This window comes from Malaclemys terrapin, chromosome 2 (assembly GCF_027887155.1).
Source record: "Malaclemys terrapin pileata isolate rMalTer1 chromosome 2, rMalTer1.hap1, whole genome shotgun sequence".
NCBI classification, from domain to species: domain Eukaryota; kingdom Metazoa; phylum Chordata; order Testudines; family Emydidae; genus Malaclemys; species Malaclemys terrapin.
This window is the reverse complement of record NC_071506.1, coordinates 198,032,694-198,053,162: the sequence shown is the minus strand read 5'-3', so window position 1 is coordinate 198,053,162 and position 20,469 is coordinate 198,032,694. Positions and strand designations below refer to the sequence as shown.

Genomic DNA, 20,469 nt, shown 5'->3' with positions numbered 1-20,469 from the left:
AAGTAGTCTCATTGACTTAAGTAGAATTCACATGCTTAAAGTTAAGCATGTGCTTAAGTGCTTTACTGGATCCTTAGTAAGTTCTAGCTATAAGAAGCATTTTGTCATATCTTAAACCTCCAAATCTGTCTGGTTCTCCCTTACTCAGCCTCAGCTTACCTCATCTGTTACAACAGTGCTGCTTATTTGGCAGTTTAAACTGTAGAACTCACGGTCCTTTGTTTGAAAAGCACTTCTATCTTTTGTCATACACAGGGACATATGGGGAAATCATGAGATGATTGGGTGTGGTAGAAAGGATTTAACAACATGAATTTGTGATGGTTGCATTGCTCATGATTGGCAAAGATGCTTAGAGGATTTGAACTTTGGATGCAACCCTGGAGGAGATTGGTTAGCTGGCAGAGCACATATGAGCTGTTTAAAGGTACGTGATAAATCCAAGATGTCACATAGCTCTCCAGTGTATCACATGGATATCACCACCACATAGGCATGGTGTGGGGGTGTGTACTATCTACCTTATCTAAATTTTAAATATTACAAAAGTAATTGTATACAGTCCCTAATTAAAGATGAGAAACTCTTGGCCAGTTCACATTAAATAAATATAGGGAGAAAAAATATCTCCTCAAGGGAAATCTACGCCTTATAATTTAAGAAGAAATCTGTTTAGATAGTCAGAAGATTGAACTGCAAAGCCAGCTAGGTGACATTCCAGCCCAGCTCCTGTTTTTATGTTCAAACCCATGAGCGTTTTGCTGTGCACAGCAAATATGCTAAGATTATTGTTCTGTGCTCGTTGGTGCTTTGAAGTCAGCAGAACATGCAGGAAGAAACCTCCCTGGAACTTTTCTACCTCTGTTTACAAAGCAAACAAACTTCACACACACATTCTCATGATGGTGAAAAGACTAACCTACCCCTCCAAAAACAAAGATGCCACTGGTTTAAAAAAAAAAAAAAAATCTGGGCCAGATCCTCAATTGGTGTAAATTAGCCCAGCTCCACACACCAGCTGGCCCTCTGGCCCTCTATGTGTTAACAATGAAGTGCTGGTATACTCTGTGTGTTAAAGATGCTTCAGAGCTCCATTTTCCCTGTAAGACATGTGTTGCCACACTCACTGCAATGCACATCCACTTTATGCGGTTGATTGGAATAGTCAAATCCTGAAGCAGACACAGTTATGTGGATTGTATGGTAGTTCCAAGGCCATACAGAGGCCCTTGCATAGTTTTTAAATTTATTTTCCTCCCAAAAGAACATAATTTAGGGCATGTGTACATTATGAGACTGATCTAAAGCCAACTGAAGTCAATGGAACTCCCATTAATTTCAGTGGACTTCAGTTCAGGATTTAAATTAGATGACATTGGCATGTGGTTGTCATCATCACTGATATACTAGATTGTATGATAAAAGACTCTGATATTTACACAGCAGATATGTCAAGGTTGCCAGTTTCTTGTCAAGTATTAGGAGTTTTACTTCTTAAGATAGTGTTGTCTGTTCAGTAGTCTTTTGAAAGTGTGAGGTCAACTGGAATGTATGGATGGGTTAGAAATGAATTGTCTAGCCTGGAATGAGTGATGTTCTTGAGCGGCTTACCCAGGCTGGGGTGAGAACTGGGTTAATGTACACTGGAGTTCTTACTAGAGTTAATATCCAGTGGACTTGATAGCTGGGTTAAGTAGAGGTATGTGCCTGTTCTCTAAATGTCAGCATCCTTTCTACTCTGACATTTTGTGTGGGGATGTGCATGGAAAGCTAAATGATAGAGATATTAATCTGGTAGGTCCTTTTCCTCCAGGCAGACCTGCCTTCCCCGTCTCTCTCTCCTCCCCAAATCATATGAAGGAGATAGGGCTGTTTCGGAGATAGGGCTGTTTCTTTTCCCATAAAAAGAACATAATTATCTTGTTTTAAAACATGTAGCATTTATCTGCATTGATGACAATCCCAAAATCCAAGTAATTCATAGGATATATGTTCATTATTAGCTATTTTCACCCTACTCAGCAATGAGAAGAGTAGTTCAGGTCACCTTTGTGCACTTCTGTTTGTATTGTGATGTGATCCAAGTTTAAGTGGAACCAGGTTGAAAAGTGGGGCACACATCTTTTATGCCCCCTTCTTTGCCAGTGTGAAACAGTAGATCAAGGATCGGCAACCTTTCAGAAGTGGTGTGCTGAGTCTTCATTTATTTGCTCTGATTTAAGGTTTCACATGCCAGTAATACATTTTAACGTTTTTAGAAGGTCTCTTTCTGTAAGTCTATAATATAGATAACAAAACTATTGTTGTATGTTTAAAGTAAATAAGATTTTTAAAATGTTTTAAGAAGCTTCATTTAAAATTTAATTAAAATGCAGAGCCCCCTGGACCGGCGGCCAGGATCCGGGCAGTGTGAGTACCACTGAAAATCAGCTCGTGTGCCGCCTTCGGCATGCATGCCATAGGTTGCCTACCCCTGCAGTAGATGTGGGGATCGATATTTTGGACCCGCCCAGTAGGTGTGACCATTCCTGTTGATGCAGAATCCTGATACAGACCCACAGAGGAATCCGTGAAATACAGTGGGTGTGGTGTTGAGCAGGCTGGTTTATTTACTATAACACTAATGTCAACCGCATAGCAACTGATACTACATTCTGTTTGCTTGATAGCGATACCTTTAAGTATTGGGTGCTGCATATTAGCATTGCCAGGTGTTCCAGGGAAAGATCCAGAGGATGGGAGAAAAGAGGCAACTCTGTTGCATTCCCCTTTATAGCTATACAATTATTATTGCCGTTTGCAGGGGATTTCAGGCACTTCTAACCTATTTTTAAAATGCTGAGTTGTGCAGTGCTGTCTCTGCAGTAGTGTTCTGTGGTCTGCTAAGTGTACTGATAGGCAGAGATGTTTAACAAGAAACTATTTTCAGTGTTCTTGATTCAGTACAGTATTTTCTTCTGACATTATCTGCACGTTCTTTGACAATCTCTGTTGAGTTATTAGAATGTCAGCTGGGGGTGAGGTTTTTTTTTTTGGTCTACTTTTGAGTAGATTGAGACAGATCAGTGTTTAATCATGATTAAACACATTGTAATCACTGTGCTTTCTAAATCCCTTTCAGAGCAAAGCAGACTTTTTTTTTTTTTTTTTTTTTGTGAAAGGATGTTAAGCGGAAAAGAGTTGTTCAGTGTTTGAAATACAGCTCATGTTTCCTGTTCGCATGTTTAAGGCACGTCAGTTCTTGTGTACATGAATACTCCAATATGTACGAGTCTGTGTATGCATGTTTATGTGTGTGTGTGCATATATATGGTGGGACAAACAGAACCTGGTATAATCTTTCTACTGCCCTCATTGCGATAGCATCTGGCCACCTCACAGTTATTAATTAATTTATTCTTACAGCATCCCAAAAGGGTAGGGAAGAATTATTATCCTAATTTTATAGATGAGGAATGGAGATGCACAGAGGTTAAATGACTTGCAAAAGGTCACCCTAGAAGTCTGGCTAGGTCAGGAATTGAATCCCGGTCTCCTGAGTCCAGTCCAGTGTTTTAACAACAGTTTTTTCCCTCATGGACGTAAGTTTTATTGACTCCAGCAGGAGGTGGCTCTGCTTAAAGTAGGACTGAATTTAGTCCAGTACGGCATCTTCATGTGCCTATTTTTGTGAACTGTTAGTGGGAGTCCTGACTAATAAAGGCCACAGGACTGATGTGTTTGTCCCCCAACTCTGTAACTGATAAATAATAATATTTAATTAACACAAATCAAGGGTCGAGCCCTGGGTTAGTTAAGAAGTTGTAAATATTGACTGTGCTTAAAACTTGGCTTTTTTGTTAATCTGTTTTAACATATTTATGCTGTCTAGAGTGATACAGGGAGGCAGCATTGTCTAGTGGTTTGAAAATAGGAGGAGGTGCTAAAAGATCTGGGAGCCTAATTCTGACTCTGGCATTGACTTACAATGTAACCTTTAACCGATCATTTTACCTCTCTGTTTGCTTCCCATTCTGTAATGTAGGGAGAATAATATTTAATGAGCCTATTTCACCAGGATATTGAGGCATAATCACTTAGTGTTGCTGAAAAGCTTTTAGATCGTTGGCTGGAGGGCACTATATAATTGAGAAGTATTATTTATTTATACTAGCACATGAATAACCATTGCCCTTTATACCACAGTAAAAAGGTATTGAAGAAATGTTTGCTAGATAAAGTGTGCTGCTATTTTGTGTTGAGGACCTGAGGTGGGATTTTTTCTCCCATAGGAATCAAGGTGACCTCGGATAGTGCATTTCCCACATGTCAAAGGGAGAATGTACACCTCTACCTCGATATAACGCGACCCGATATAACGCGACCCGATATAACATTAATTTGGATATAACGCAGTAAAGCAGTGCTCCCGGGTTGGGGGGGGGGGGGGAGGGGCGCTGTGCACTCCGGTGGATCAAAGCAAGTTCGATATAACCCGTTTTCACCTATAATGCAGTAAGTTTTTTTGGCTCCTGAGGACAGCGTTATATTGAGGTAAAGGTGTACCTTTTAGAATACTACTAATATTTAGCAAAAATTCTTACACATACTTAAACTTTTTGAAGTTACACAGTCTCGTCTGGAATTGTTATGTAACAGTGTGCTAGAAAAGACCCAAAGCCTCTACACACGTATTGAATTTATACTTGAATTATTTTCTCTCATGGAGTAAGATGCTGTTCAGTGTGAGTAAAGAAATGCTAATCTGACCTTTAAGCATCTGTACTTTCACATCTTACTTTCTCATTGTCAGTTTAGGCCTGGGGACAAGAACATAAGACATTATGATCTACATTATCAACAAGGCTGCAGACAATTTCCTGAGTTTCATACTTAAACACTTCTTATATAAGTAAAACGCAAGAGCAGTGAGCCAGTGCAGGAGAGAAGTGTAAATCCAAAGTGCTGGAGAGTGCTGAAGGCATTTCTGAATGGTGCTATAGTCCAGTGTCTTGCCAGCCTTTGTACTGAGAGACAGTTTGCTTTGGATAAAACTTGTTGCCAAGTTCTGTTTGCCAGAAGCAATTGTCAAAGGCTCACCCTGCCCAAATTCGACTTATCTATAGGTTTGTTTTGTGAACATCTCTTGCTGAAGGAGATGGAACGGACAAGGAGAGAATAGGCAGCCTCAGTATTACCCCTACATAAGGTTGAAGGGCAGAAAATGCACAAAGGAACGTTAAGGAATGGAAACACAAAACTAAAATGCTTCTTGCTTAAGATCAGACTGGGCAGAGGGAAAGAGGAAGTGGGTTGTTTTATCCTGTCTGAATGGGTACAGTGCTTAAACTTCCTGATTTTTTTTTTTTAATTGAGTGAATTTGATGCTCCTTTTAGCACTGTGTGGAAGCAGGCAGATGCCTTACAAGCATCCACACAAAGGTCTTCTCAGCTCGCATACTCGTATTTGGATTCACAAGAGCAGAGAGTAGCTCCCGTTCAGAGTGGGGTAGTGTTTTTGTGAGACATGTAGGATTACAATACTTTAAAACTGAAAGGCCAGGGAAACCTGTCAGAGTGGGTAGTGATGGTGGGTTGTTTACTGCAATGTTTTGGCAGAGTGGAGGGGATCTGGGTCCAGTCCTTTCCCCCTCCCATCATATTGTTGCTTTCTAAATTCATCCTTAAAGCAGGTGGCAATCTAACTCCTTACCTGCTAATACGTAATTTAGGGTCTGTTCACCAGCATCATGGAGGCTACAGCTGACTGCCCATAGCAGAAATGAGGAGCATGCACTGCAGGACTAGAGTAGTGCCCTGGTCCTACTGGAATTATTGTTCTTGCTTTCTTGTTCTCATCTTGTTCTCCTCTTCCTGCCCTTCTCTATAGGTCCTTATACCACGCTCATCACCATAGTATCTGAGCGCCTTCCAGTAGTTCGTTAAGTAACGTGACTATACATCTGTCATGTGTTGTTTTTTCCTCTCATCCTCTCCCCAGATGTGCAGTGGATTAAATAATTTGGTAGAGTGCAGTGTTTTGGTTGTGTGGACTTTATGGGGCCTGGCCAGCCCAGAGTTCAGAGTTGCTGCTCCTGGCAGAGGTCCTTATGCTGCCTCATGTCTTTCAGGGCTTCTCAGTGGGAGTGGTTATCTCTTTCGCCCCCACTGAGAACAGATGATATGTAGTTAGCAACAGGGAGAAGCAATGCTGTACATCACATGTTGGCATCTCTGTGCTCCATTGCAGGGATGTAGGCGGATAAGCTAGTATGGGCAGTTCAGGTAAAGTGACTGACAGTCCCCTGACATTCAATTATAATTGCTCCCTTTAAAAAGCTGTTGCAAATTTACCCTCTCCCACAGCTAGGGTGACCAGATAGCAAGTGTGAAAAATCAGGATGGGGGTAGGGAGTAATAGGAGCCTATATAAGAAAAAGCCCCAAATATCGGAACTGTCCCTATAAAATCGGGACATCTGGTCACCCTACCCACAGCCAAGAGGCACTGTGCGTTTGGGTGCTCCCCACCGGGTGGTGCAGCTCCATGCCATACCTTTTTCTGACGTTTGTGCTAAGTGCATGACCAAGCCTATTGTGACTGTAGTCTGGATTTGAGCTAAGCATGCCACAGGTAAAATAAACCCACAAAATTCCAGGTCAAGGAAGAACAAGAAACAGTGGACACACACTTGCTGCTGACCATATAGTTTTTCTTCAGAGGTGGTAGAAATAGTATATGGAGCCCTTATTCGGTCCTTTTTGGCTGACCTTATTGGACAAGATAGTGGGAAAAGAGGTGAAGGCCAACAGCTCTAAGCTTAGTTTTAGATGTTTTTTTTTTTTAATTTACATAGCAGCAGGAGAAGCATAATATCAAGCTAAATCAGCTTTTAGCTGTCTAAATGGATTAGTAATGCATTCACTCTGTATGGGGAGCCAGTGACCATTAGGACTGTTCAAACAGCATTTTGTGCGATTAAAGTACAGAAGGTCAGTTCTTAAATGTAATCAGTAGGGGGGAGGGCAACAGAGGGACAAGACAGAAAACCCTGCCCTTTCTTTTCCTCCTCATAAAAATGTACTAGCAAGTGTCTTCTGTTCCAGCAAAGAATCATTGTCACATCAGGATTCTCTGCCTGAGGATTAAAGATGTGAAAAATATATATAATCAGAAAGGAGGGGATAATAATACTGTATGAAATTTGTGAGGAAACTGGTTTTCTTGATCTATAGTGAAGTCTTTTGAAGCTAGTAGATTAGAAAATATTCTCCTGATAATAAGAACCCCAAAAAATGATGAAATATGATGAAATCTCTTTCCATGACATTATGAAGTATAACTCAATGTATTGTAAAATGAGAAATCAATGGAGGAATGCAGAAAAGGGTAAACATTAGTGATGTGGGAGAAAATTGTTGATTTGTATATTTTTCCTTTTTAGAGCAACTTTCCTGAAATTGCTAAAATCAGATCAAAATGGTTTTCCACTTCCCTCTAAGCTTTTTGCTTCTGTCTTTATTACTGTCATTTTATGTGGCAGTATAATTTTATCCCAGCCCTGGAAACATGTCAGTACAATTTTTAAAAATCCTTCTTCAGATAAGTTTCTTTTTACAGTTCCTTTTTCCTTTCGGCTTGCTCAGCGCAGTGCTCAGGGCAATGGGAAGGTAAATAGATTCAGGGGAGATCATATCATGGCAAATCGATATAGCTTTATCATTTTTCCCTCATCATTGAACAGGAAACTAGTTCTTCTCTTTTTATCAACTCCCACCTGTTTATGCTCTCTGTATGTGTGTATATATATCTCCTCAATATATGTTCCATTCTATATGCATCCGAAGAAGTGGGCTGTAGTCCACGAAAGCTTATGCTCTAATAAATTTGTTAGTCTCTGAGGTGCCACAAGTACTCCTGTTCTTCTTTTTGTGGATACAGACTAACACGGCTGCTACTCTGAAACCTCTTTTTATCTTGTACTTCAGAGGAAATTTCTCCATTTGGCTTGCAAATTAGGGGCCAGATTCTGATAATCTGACTGACATTGAGTAGTCCTATTGATTCCTCAATGATTAAAGTACTACTGGAGGTGAGTAAGGGTATCAGAATCTAGCATTAAGGTCTTGATCCCACTCCATTGAAGTAAATGGGAGTTTTGCAATTCATTTCAGTGGCAGCAGGAACAAGCTATAAGTGCACAAGCTTGAGAGGTTGAGTGTCTTCCATTCCCATTGACTTCAGTTGCTCATCACATTGTAGGAACAAGCCTCAAAGGAATATGCCTGAACATTAAGTTCCCTTTAACATCTATTGCATACCACATGGTTTCATTGAGCAGTTTCAGAATAATAGTGGGAAATGGAGTGTACGTATACCTTTGCTAAACATACAGTAGTTTGCTTTGTAGTAGGTTTGAATTTCTTCTTTATATTTGAAGCTATGTCCAGGTTGGCACATTTGTAATAAGTTTTCTGAATATTCTGATGTGGTTTTATTGCTCTAACAATATCGCTAATAGGATCCCCCAAGCATTCATGTATTCTCTGGAAGAATGTGTACAAAGAAATACAAAGAGAGATATTGTACTATAGTTTCTCTGAAGGCTAAAACGATAGCAGATTAAAATTTTCCTCCCTTTCCAGAAACGACAAACTATTTAATTTTGAGGTCATCATGTTCTTGCTAAAGCCAAGTAAATGAGTGGACTGTTCTATAACTATGTGGAAAAGGTGACTGAGTTCAAGGATTCATTTCTTATAAGAACTCTTTGATGAAAAGATCTCATTGTGATCATGAGGACTTTCCCTTTTTTCTGCTGTAGCTAGATATTTAAGTAATCTTATTTATGATTATGCTGATTCTTTTATGCATAAATCAGATCAAAACATTGATTTATTTGAAAGTACTTCAAAAATGACTTGCAATATTTAGTAACTAACCTTCAAAGCCTCTATGAGCCAACAAAATTGTCTGCATTTATTGGACACATATGAAATTATGAACAGTGAAGCCATTTTTATCATGAGTTTTATTAGGTGTTTTTTTCTTATAGTTCCAGCTTCTGGAGTCATGTGATTACATGGGTTTCTTAGCTTTCATTTAAAAAAAAAAAAAAAAAAAAAGGAAAGTAAGCTTCTAGCCCTCATGGTTGTAGAAGAAAGCTTGAAAAAGTGAGCCCTAAAGGCCCCCAAAGCAGAAGGCAGCACATAAAACAACACATTTTGCATATTCATGACTTGGGGGTGAAGAGGGGCGTGATTCATGTTTTTTGAATGCTTGGGGTTGGCAATAGTATAAATAAGAGCATATAAATATGTATGACAACCATGCCTTTCCTTTTCTCCCACACCTCCTATTAAAACTCCAGAATTCTCTGTGATTTTCTGCTGGGGAGAGGAAGCTTTTACTGCAGCTCCCCAACAACCATGGTAGATGGATGGCTTCACTCTGGCAGTAATCTTACATTGTTGTCCTTTTGCAGCTGATTACTGCCCAACCCTTGAATTCTAAAGGAATTTGTTCAGTCCTCTTTCCTCATCATGCAGCAGGCTCTGCTCCTCATATTGGGCCTCATCCTGCGTAATTTAAATTAATGGGAGCTTCACCACGGACTTCAGTGGGTACAGCATCAAGCTAATTTAGAGCAAAATTCTCATATTCTCCCTGTGCATGTATATATGTGGCTCTCCCATCAGGGAGCAGAACAGCAGTGTAGGTCTCCAGCATGCACACAGGAGAGGAGAATTTGCACCAAATCACAAACTAGTTGAGAAATACTATCCAGTCCATTTTGACAGCAGATAGTTGATAGTTCTGTAGTTCCTTTGGCACTGGCACATAATGCTTACAGGGCATGATTGTATTGTGTTTTCTCTTCATTGCTGCATATCACTGTCCTGCCCCAAAGACGATACACTTCTCTGCCTTTTTTTTTTTTTTAAGATCTATAAGAAGATTTTCTTTACATAAATAATAATTTTGTTTAGAATGAAGTTAGGAAAACACAAATGAAAGGTCTGAACAGTTATCCCAAGACTTCTGTGTTTAAAGGACAGGAACAGGACTATTTTTGTAGACTGTAATCTTTTTTTAATCAAATCTTCAAAGATAAAATGTGTAATTTCCTGTCAGATATTACAAAGGAGGCTTCTGTGAAGTAATTGTGGTGAGTTTTTGCTCTGTATTCCCATACCAATTAAAACTCACTATTCGGTTTTCCAAAACATCAGCTGAAGGAAGAAAAGCAAATAATTTGGGATTTTAAAAAACCCAGATCTTTACATAAGCTGATCAGGGACAAGTACTTTCAGTTCATAAGTGGAAATAGGCTACCGTACAGTAAATAAGGATTGTACAGTAAAATAACAAAGGTATATTATATTTTGCTTCAGCAGTGAACACAGTGATTTTAGAAATCATGCAAGCACCATAAATGAGTATCGCCGCAGCTGCAAGAGTGCTTCACATTCTAATTTGTTCATTTTAACCAGTGCTCAGCACCTAGAAAATCTCTGGAACAACACTGCGATCCACAGAGCTTAAGTTAGTTCCTTAGACTCCAAATACAATGAAAAGGGAGAGAGAGATGCCTAAGAACGTGATCCACAAAAGCCAACACACTCTGTGGGGAGCTGCCTAAGCTAGCCAGTGGGAGATGCCAACGAGAGGGTTGTGTCTTAAGCCCCACCCTTCTCACAGAGATAATCACCTGTCTCTGTTAGCAATCTGCAGATGGGAACCCCGCACCTGCAGTCTGGTGGCTGAGGTGCACAAGTTATTTTTTGTGAGAATGAGTTAGGCAGATGCCTAACACCACACCAAATGGCCAGAGGTGATGACCTTATAACATTTAACCTAGAGGTTAGAGCACTCACTTGGGATGGGAGAGAGCCATGTTCAATTTTTCCCTCCTCTGGCAGGGAGAAAGATGAGAAACCCTCTGTTCAAATCCTCTCAGGAGAGCGCTCAAGCCACCAAGCTATGGAATGTTCTGCTGGGGGCTCCCTCAATCTCTGCTCTTGAAGCTGTTCCACTCTGGGTAGATGATGAGTCATTGGGCCAGAGCGAAAGAGAGTAAGACTGACACTGCAATCAGTGGTGAAGGCACCCACCTGGAAGATGGGAGTCCCAGGGTCCAGTCCCCCAACTCCAGTGATTCTTTCATTATTTATCCACAGTGGAGCAGCTTCAGCAGGGAGAGACTGAGGGAGCCCCATGTAAGAACATCTCATAGTTCAGTGGTTGGGGCACTCTCCTGAGAGGTAGGAGACCCCTATTCAAATCCTTGCTCCCCACTAGGCAGAGCGGGGAATTGAACCTGGGTCTCCCACATCCCAGGTGAGCTCTCTAGCCACTGGATTAAAAATTTTAAGGTGGATGCCATCACCTCCTCCTCCTCCTGCCAGATTTTGAATGAGACCCAATCTGGTAGGCTGCCTCTGAGCTCACCTACTTGCACCTGTGGGCAAGAAAGGCAGCCAAACACCTATTTTTCCCCTGGTTCATGGATCACCTTGGGGCTTAGGCAGGAGATATGCTTCTGGACACCTAGAGGGAGGTAGCAGTACACATGCCCAGAAACTTAGGCACCTGGAGAACTGTTACTGTAAAAACCTAGGTCCCAAGTGAGTTTAGGGACCTACAGGGTTAGGCAACATCCAAGTGGGAATTGTGTGACTCAGAGTGCGTCTAGGTCTGGGGATGAGGCGCTTATGTACCTTTGTGGAGCTGCGCCTCAGGACCTGATTTTAGGCCCTGGCTTCCACTTCTCCCCAAACACGTGCATGCTCACTTGAACAATTCAAATAGCTGTGTACATGCTAATGTTACAATTTGCATCCAGGACAAGTGGGTTTTGCAGTTGCAAATTCTCAACGCTTCTGTGGTCACAGTTGTTAAAGTGCACTCGCAGGTATTCATAGATGCAAAGTGAGGATGGGTGTGTGGAGTGGGTGAAATCTGGAAATTCAGAAAATCTGGAAAGACAAGACTGGTTAAAGGCCCCAGCTGAACGTCTAGTACTGAACTGCTCTGTCTCAGTTCCACAGTCTGTAAAAGGGTTCTTTGGTGCATGAATTAGTCAACGTTTATGAAGTACTTTGAAGATGAAAAGAGCCATTTAAGGACTAAGTAGTATTAGTTATTTAGTACTAGTATTAGGAGAAAGAAATAAAGAAGCCGCCATAGGAAGCCTATTCAAAGCTACAGACCCAATTCAACCTGAAGAGCAGAGAATAGGAGGGTCAAACTGACGTGGCAAAGCAGGTAGAGAGGCAAAATGAGGCAGAGTCAAAGTTCACATAAGGGTTTGGTTTGGTTTAGTTTTGGTAGTGATCTCGCTTTCATCGTATTTGTTCTTTAAACTTTCTTTCATTCTGGCATTTTTCTCTGAACTTGTATAACCCTCAGCTCCTATAACCCACCAGGCTGTTGGTATCTCGCTTTAATCTCATTATACAACTAAATCAAGAGTGAAAGGTAGAAAGCTTTTTTCCAGAACATACCCATTCATGTGTCTGTGATTGGAAACTGATTTCATGCGGTTTTCTGCTCTCTTTTGTAAATAGCTAATAATTACTTGTTCGTCAGGCCCAAAGAATGTCTCCAAGTTTTATCATCCTTTATGCAATATCAATATTTAAATGAGTGAAAAACCGTAAATGACCGTTAATAAAATCTCCCTGAAAAGGACTAATTGAGTAGCCATCTATAAAACACGTTTGTATGGTTCCCATCAATGCAGTATGTGAGTACCTCCCAAACACTAATGTATTTATCCACCCAAACACTGTGGAATTAATCCCATTGTAGAAGAGGGGAAATTGATATGGATAGGGAGAAAGTAACTTGCCCAGGTTCCACTATGTCAGAGAGAAATTTAATCTAGATGTGTTGAGTCCCCATTAGGGCTTTAGCCATGAGGCCCATTCTTTTCATCCAGCAGGTGTATGGTTTGGTTGTAGAATAAGCAAGATGACATTAAAAGGTGTGATGCTCCTGTGCCCGCATCTTGTACAGTGTCTTGTGCCTAGGCAAAATGGATGTAAAATGCTATCAGTCTGCATAAGGGAATGGTCAATTCTGATTTTACATCCACTTTATACTTACTTTGCACTAGTGCAAATGACTGCACAAGGTACAGGAGAATCACTGAGGCCCATGTTTGGCCATTTATCTAGCCGACCAGTTGGACAGAAAAGCAATAGAAAACCCTACCTCTTTTCTCCTCATCACAAAAGTTTTCTAGCAGCCTCATGTTCTATTCCCCTGGAGAATCAATGACAAATCAGGACACTCATAACTGAAAGTGTGAAAAAATATATTCAAGAAAGGGAGAACCTTAAACCACCTTCTCTCCTCCCAGTTGTCTAGGTCATATGTTCATTTGTGGAACACTAGCCCTAGCTGTATCCTTCACATCATTATTTTTTCTTGGACTCCAAGGTAGCTCAGATGAGAACTACAGGTGTCTTGCTCTGATTAGGTATTCTTGTTGGGAGCAGATTTAAACTCCACTCCTGAATGAGAACAGTTGAGAAGCCAATAGGACTTGAACACAAAGTTTAAGCTGGAGCCACTGTCAAGTTAAATTTGATAGTGGCTCCAGGGGCAACAGGAAATGTAGCAACAGAAGGAGAGGCAGGGAAGGGGAAATGGAGGAAGAAACCCGGGGAAGGATAAATTAGAGACTGGATTAGGAGAGAGTTATCTGTGGGTGACCTTATGAAACTATGTTCATCCTTCCTTTTTGTTGTATCTTCTAAATCATTAAGCCTATCTGAAATAAAAATCTCGTGTTTCAGAATGGAAGCTGATTGCCAGAAGCATCAGGAAGAGAATTATTTTCTGTAGACAGAATCGCACAATTAACAAAGCATATTTTAGGTCTCTCTTGTTTACCTTCCTCTGAAGCACACAGCACAGTACTGGCTGCTGCAGGAGGCAGGATATCGAATTTGATGGTTTGTTCGTGCATAGCACATCTTATGTCCTTGCCTAACATGGTAAAACATTTCATTGATTGGTCAAGCTCTCCTTTTCAGATACCACAACCAAAACAAGCCTTCATAGCCCTCGGACTTCATGGACTTTAATGTCTCTCCCCAAATCTCTCAACCCCCCTCTGCTAATGTTGTTGTTCTTAAAATATCTGAAATCACTGGCAATTGATGATATAGGTTTAATATGTATTTCCTGTGCCCCTCCTTCTACATGTATTGATTTGATACCATTTAACAATTATCTCTATACTTAAGAGAACACATCTCTAGGGATTGGCCACCTATTTGCCCCTCACTGCCCTGCTTTCCTCCCCCCCCCCAAAAAAAAACTATTAAAATTATTATCCATCAAGCAACTTTTAAAAAAATCTATAGAAAAATGCATATGCAAAGTCATTTTTAAAAAAGAATATTTATTCCCTACCATTCTCTCTCTCTCTCTCTCTCTCTTTTTTTTTTTTTTAAGTGAAAGCAAGGTCAGCATTGCTTTAGTAAAGTATGTTGCTGTTTAAATTTACTGTAGTGCCTTTTGGTTCAAAAGCCTCTATGGGAATTTAACAAACTGGACAGCTAATTGCTTTGAGCACCTTTTTAAAGTTCACACTGATTACGACATGGAAGTGTGTTGTGCTGTGTTAATAGGCTTGCAGTAGAAGTCTCTTGAGATATTTTTTTTTTTTCCTTTTCAGCCTGTGTTATGCTTTTGTGTCTGAAATTTAAGGATCCTTCCAAAGTGGAAGCACGTGCTAACAACAAATAACATATCCGCACATTACTTTATAAAAACCCCAAGCTTTGTTTTCTTGGGTCATTTGCGGTTCCCATATGGCTTGGTTTATCTTGGGTAGCACACTCTTTTCTGAGACAGAAGGTCTTTCTTTGCCTCAAACAAGCGCTGGGCTCAGCCTCATTCCCAGTGCTGATACTGCAGAGCAATTTTAGGCAGGTTGTATGGCATTAGAGATTTATCTTTGGAGAAGATAAACCGAAGTCCCTCTCTGTCTTTCTGGTAAGAATGGAACTTAACCCTGGCATCCTGTGAGACAGGTTCTGAGGTCTGTTTATGAGTCACCAAAGCTTGCATAATGGTGCTGTATTAATAAACACAATTACCATGTTGTCATTGTTAGATCTTTATAGGGATCGATTATTCTTGTTGGTCAACGGGAACAAAAATTGATGATTTGCATCCACAGTAATGACAGGTTAGGTTAAATATTAGGAAAACTTGCAAAGGAGCAAATTGCCAAGGATAGTTGTACAATCGCTATTATTGGGTACATTCAAGGTTATGCTCAATATGCATCCATGGGTTCAGAAAATAAAACACATCCTAGTATAGTGTGGTGGATGGCGTATACCATTGCTGAACCCCTTGACTTCCCTTCCAAACTTAATAAACCTGGTTTACTACAAGCTTTGGGAAATCTGGATTCTGAAAGGTGCTAAAGAAAGAAAACAAATTCTGTTCTATTGCTCTCGTTATAAGGAATTTATTTTTATGAGGGTTTTGCAAAGCCCAAGGCATCGTTTTGATCAAGAGTTTTGTATTAATGTTTCTTACCCATCTAAAGGACTCTAAAAATGGATTTATCACAGATCTAATTTAAATGAGAGAATGAATAAGGGATGTGGGTTTTTTCATGTAGACCAAGCACTTATCTGTATATTTGTTTTGTAAAAAGTGAAGCCTAATGTACTTTGATATTGGATTTTGTGGGCAGGACAGCATGAATTGAGCACAAAGATGACCTAAAGCAAGCAAGCTGAGAGAATTTCAAAGTTTGTGTGCCTTCTCCACTGGAAAAGGGGCACAAGTCAAGATCAGCTGATTCAGAGCAAGTTGTCTGATCCCTCTGATTACATCCCAAATGTATTGGTCCTTTTGAGGAAGAACTGTGTGATCTTTTGCTCCATCCACTTTGTTTGAGCACAATTAAATCGTAGCCTTGTCAGATCAATTTGCTGGAACCAAAATCTTCGTACGAGTGGAATACAGTTGCTCTTTTCTATAATGGATATTTTATTTTTTTATTCCATACTGTCAGATTCTGACCTGCTGTTCCAGACCCTTGCAGCATAAAGATAGGTGAATTCCTTGTTTAGATTTATAATAGAATTCTTATCTCCAACAGTGGTTTTGTTTTATAATTTAAATTACACCTCTACCCCGATTATAACGCTGTCCTCGGGAGCCAAAAAATCTTACTGCGTTATATCGAACTTGCTTTGAGCTGCCATGGTGCACAGCACCTCCCACCCCCCCCCCCCCCGCTCCCGGAGCACTGCTTTACCGCGTTATATCCGAATTTATGTTATATCAAGTCATGTTATATCAGGGTAAAGGTGTATTAAAATATTTAAAAACTCATTTAGACAAATTCATCCTTCGTGCAAACCCAATGGAGTTACACCGTGAATGCTTATTTATTATTGTATTTAATTGTGTTTATTATGGTAGTTCTTAGGGACCAACCAAAAACGGGGTCCTATTTTGTTAGGCACTGCATATACTTTATTGTTTCATTGATTAGCACAAGCGTGTAGTGTAGTGTGTAGCACAAGTGTGATTAGGGTAGTGCTGCTTCATGTTATAATAAAGTAACGCTAATAACATAATACATTTATACAGCACCTTTTCATGAAAAGCCCTAGAGCTCTTTACATTTCAGCACGATTTCAAAGACATAATCAAACACTTCAACTCTTGATTTAGAAACTAAAACTGACTCAGCCTTCTGCATATAAAAAGGTTGTTGGATTGCATAGTCCTGGGGCATAGACACTAAAAGCTTGAGTGTCAAATGTGCCTAAATTATATACAAGGCAATCCATCAAATCTGCAGGTTTTTACCTTACTTAAAAAAAAAAAAAGAAAGAAAGAAAAATAAATAGGTGTGAGAACATCAGAAAATAGTAAGTTGGGAAGATATTCAGCCTCAGTGTTGTTATTCCAAACCATAGCCCCAACCCAGAATTCCATGCAAGTGACCTGTACTCCCCCACAGAAGTCCATTGAAGCTGGTAAAACTCTGCATGGTCAGCGTTGTCTGTCTGTATTGCTCAGTTTGCAGGATTGGAGCTCTTTGTTGCTTTTAACTTAGCTCTTTGTTTTGGTGTGACATTCAGGATGCAAGATTTCACCCAAAGAGAACTCTTTTCTCAAGGAAAACATTGGTGTTTTTGCAGAACAATACACCAGAAGAGTGCAGAGAGGCTGGAACAGGACATGGATCTGGCCCTGTGATTATGGCCTAGATAGAGTTATAATCAGGCACAAAAGGAATTCTTTTCAAATATAACAAGCTTGGCTATTACTTTTTACTAAGAATGATGATTAGAGACTTTCAAATATTCTAACTCCTTATAAAGAACAGGAGTACTTGTGGCACCTTAGAGACTAACAAATTTATTAGAGCATAAGCTTTCGTGGGCTACAGCCCACTTCTTCGGATGCATAGAATGGAAGACAACTCCCACCTGTTCATGCTCTCTGTATGTGTGTATATATATCTCCTCAATATATGTTCCACTCTATATGCATCCGAAGAAGTGGGCTGTAGCCCACGAAAGCTTATGCTCTAATAAATTTGTTAGTCTCTAAGGTGCCACAAGTACTCCTGTTCTTTTTGCGGATACAGACTAACACGGCTGCTACTCTGAAATCTAACTCCTTATAGTTACACTAAAAGGACCAGTGCTTTGAATAAGTTAACTTGAGGGTCAAATGTTTTAAATAAGAAGCTATAATTATAGCATCTGCAAAGTTCTGAAAATGTCAGAGTGAGTGCAAGTTAGTGCAGAATTTGGCTTGGTGTTCCTTTTATGCAAACTGTTGCAGAGGTTAACATTTCAGAGTTTCTATGTGCTAGTGACGTGCACTTGTTCTCTCTATGTTAACAAGCCTTCCTTTCCACGGCTTGTTCATGCTGTTGCTGTATCAAAACCCAGGGGCCAAATCCAGAGCTGGTATAAATTGACATCACTCCATTTAAGTCAAGGGAGATGTGTCGTTTTACACCAGCTGAGGAGCTGGCCTCACATCCATAGGTGGCGTGTGTTTAATATTTCAATAGAGATTATTATTTGTCATTTCCACTATGTCTATTATTAATACTGCTTTACAAGGCTGCTTTACGCTTGTTTGAGGGAAAAAAACTCTCTACAAAGCTTTTTCTTTTCCTTTGCAGTTTTGTATGGAATTGAACCAGCCGACTCTGCCAAACATCCGCAAATGGAAGGGCCCTAGAGGATGCTGGAAGGGTGTTGTTTCCGAGAAACCTTCAGGCGAGCTACATAAGGTACATTAATCCCTAAAGCTTGACCTTTTACTTCATTTTATTTTGCTCAAGCCAAGGACATATTTTTAATTTGGGCCAGAGCATTCTGCAATTTTTTTGCGGAGGAGATGGGGGGGCAAGGTTTGCAATTCTCTTCTATTTTCAGCTGACTCTTTTTGTGGTATTTGACTTTACTTTTGTTGTTGATTTTTTTTTTTCAAAGAGTGATTTTTTTTCTTTCTGTGTAGCCAGGAATCAAGGAAAAAAAATATATTTAAAAAAGAAGAGTGTGTGGCTAAGACCACACAATAGGATAAGAAGATAGTCTTGAATTCTGCCTGCTGAAATACTGAAGTACTTCCCAAGTACTATTCTGCTAGTTAGCTAACCTTGTTCCACGATAAAATGTTGGCTGGAAGTTAGCAATGTTCCCAGTTTTCTTAGTTTGCAAATTAAGACTTCACAGGGAATCTGTGCAGTGCTCTTTTGTCATCTGGAAAAGTAGCTTACGTTCTATGTTCCATAAACTGTACCTTGCATATATTTAAAGTACACTGTGGGCACTGTTAAAAAATAAACACAGTACTGCGGTGTTACTTTTACTGCAGCACTTCCTATATTTAGAGTGTATATTGCAGCAAAGTATTTATCCTGTAATGTAATAACAATTATTTATTGGCACCTACCTCTGTTGACAATATACAAAATATATTTACACTGAGCTAGATTCTGCCAGCTCTTTGAGTAGCTGTCTCATTTATTCCAGCGAGACTACCTGAAGAGTAAAGTACTCTTTAGCATGCCAGGTCTGTTGTTATTAAATATGGTAATTTGCATGACACTTATAATTGTATAGTTCTGCACCCATCATGTCATGAAGATGAGACATGTCCCCATGGAAGGAAATGAATTGTTTGTGGTTGTACAAGGGGATTATTTTCAGTCTATTCTGGGTATTATTTTTATGAAACAGATGGCAACGGTTGTGTCCCATTAAAAACCTCATCACAGTACTGTAAAAAGAACCCACAGCTTAATTTTTCTCCTCCACATATGAATCATGTTACTATTCAAGTTTGTTCATGGCTTGTTGGGTGCTGTCATGGTTTTGAAGTGGAAGCTAAAGGGAAAAAGAAGCATTTCCTTTACAAATTAGACACAGCTACTGGGACTAATCGAAAAGCCACATAAGCATCATAAAAAATGTATTCTAGCAATCACTGGAAACACATTGATGATTTGAATGTTTTTAATAGGGCTGTCAAGCGATTACAAAATTAATCGTGATTCATCGTGCTGTTAAACAATAATAGGATACCATTTATTTAAATATTTTTTGATGTTTTCTACAGTTTCAAATATATTGACTATAACACAGAATACAAAGTGTACAGTGCTCACTTTACATTTATTTTTATTACAAATGCTTGCACTGTAAAAAACCAAAGAAATTGTATTTTTCAAATCACCTCATACAAGTACTGTAGTGCAATCTCTACGATGAAAGTGCAACTTACAAATATAGATTTATTTATTTTTTTGTTACATAATTGCACTCAAGAACAAAACAATGTAAAACTTTAGCGCCTACAAGTCCACTCAATCCTACTTCTTGTTCAGCCAATTGCTCAGACAAGCAAGCTTGTTTACATTTGCAAGAGATAATGCTGCCGCTGCTTGTTTATAACGTCACCTGAAAGTGAGAACAGGCATTCGCATGGCACTGTTGTAGCCAATGTCGCAAGATATTTGTGCCAAATGCGGTAAAGATTCATATGTCCCTTCATGCTTCAACCACCATTCCAGAGGACGTGTCCATGCTGATGACGGGTTCTGTTCGATAATGATTCACATGTTCATTTTCATCATCTGAGTCAGATGCCACCAGCAGAAGGTTGATTTTCTTTTCTGGTGGTTTGGGGTCTGTAGTTTCTGCTTCATAGTGTTGCTCTTCCAAGACTTCTGAAAGCATGCTCCACACCTCATACCACTCAGATTTTGGAAGGCACTTCAGATTCTTAAACCTTGGGTCGAGTGCTGTAGCTATCTTTAGAAATCTCACATTGGTACCTTCTTTGCGTTTTGTCAAATCTGCAGTGAAAGTGTTCTTAAAATGAACAACATGTCTGGGTCATCATCCCAGACTGCTATAACGTGAAATGTATGGCAGAATGCAGCTAAAACAGAGCAAGAGACATACAATTCTC

The 20,469-nt window shown here is 39.8% G+C and overlaps 1 protein-coding gene across 1 annotated transcript in view; it reads left to right on the top strand.

Annotated features, from left to right (window-relative positions):
* Nucleotides 1-20,469, top strand: part of EEPD1 (endonuclease/exonuclease/phosphatase family domain containing 1) — an 87,407-nt gene that overhangs the window by 52,492 nt on the left and 14,446 nt on the right. Inside the window, exon 3 of the mRNA XM_054019659.1 lies at nucleotides 18,173-18,283. Coding sequence (XP_053875634.1) covers nucleotides 18,173-18,283 — 111 coding nt within the window. The remainder of the gene's footprint in view (nucleotides 1-18,172; nucleotides 18,284-20,469) is intronic.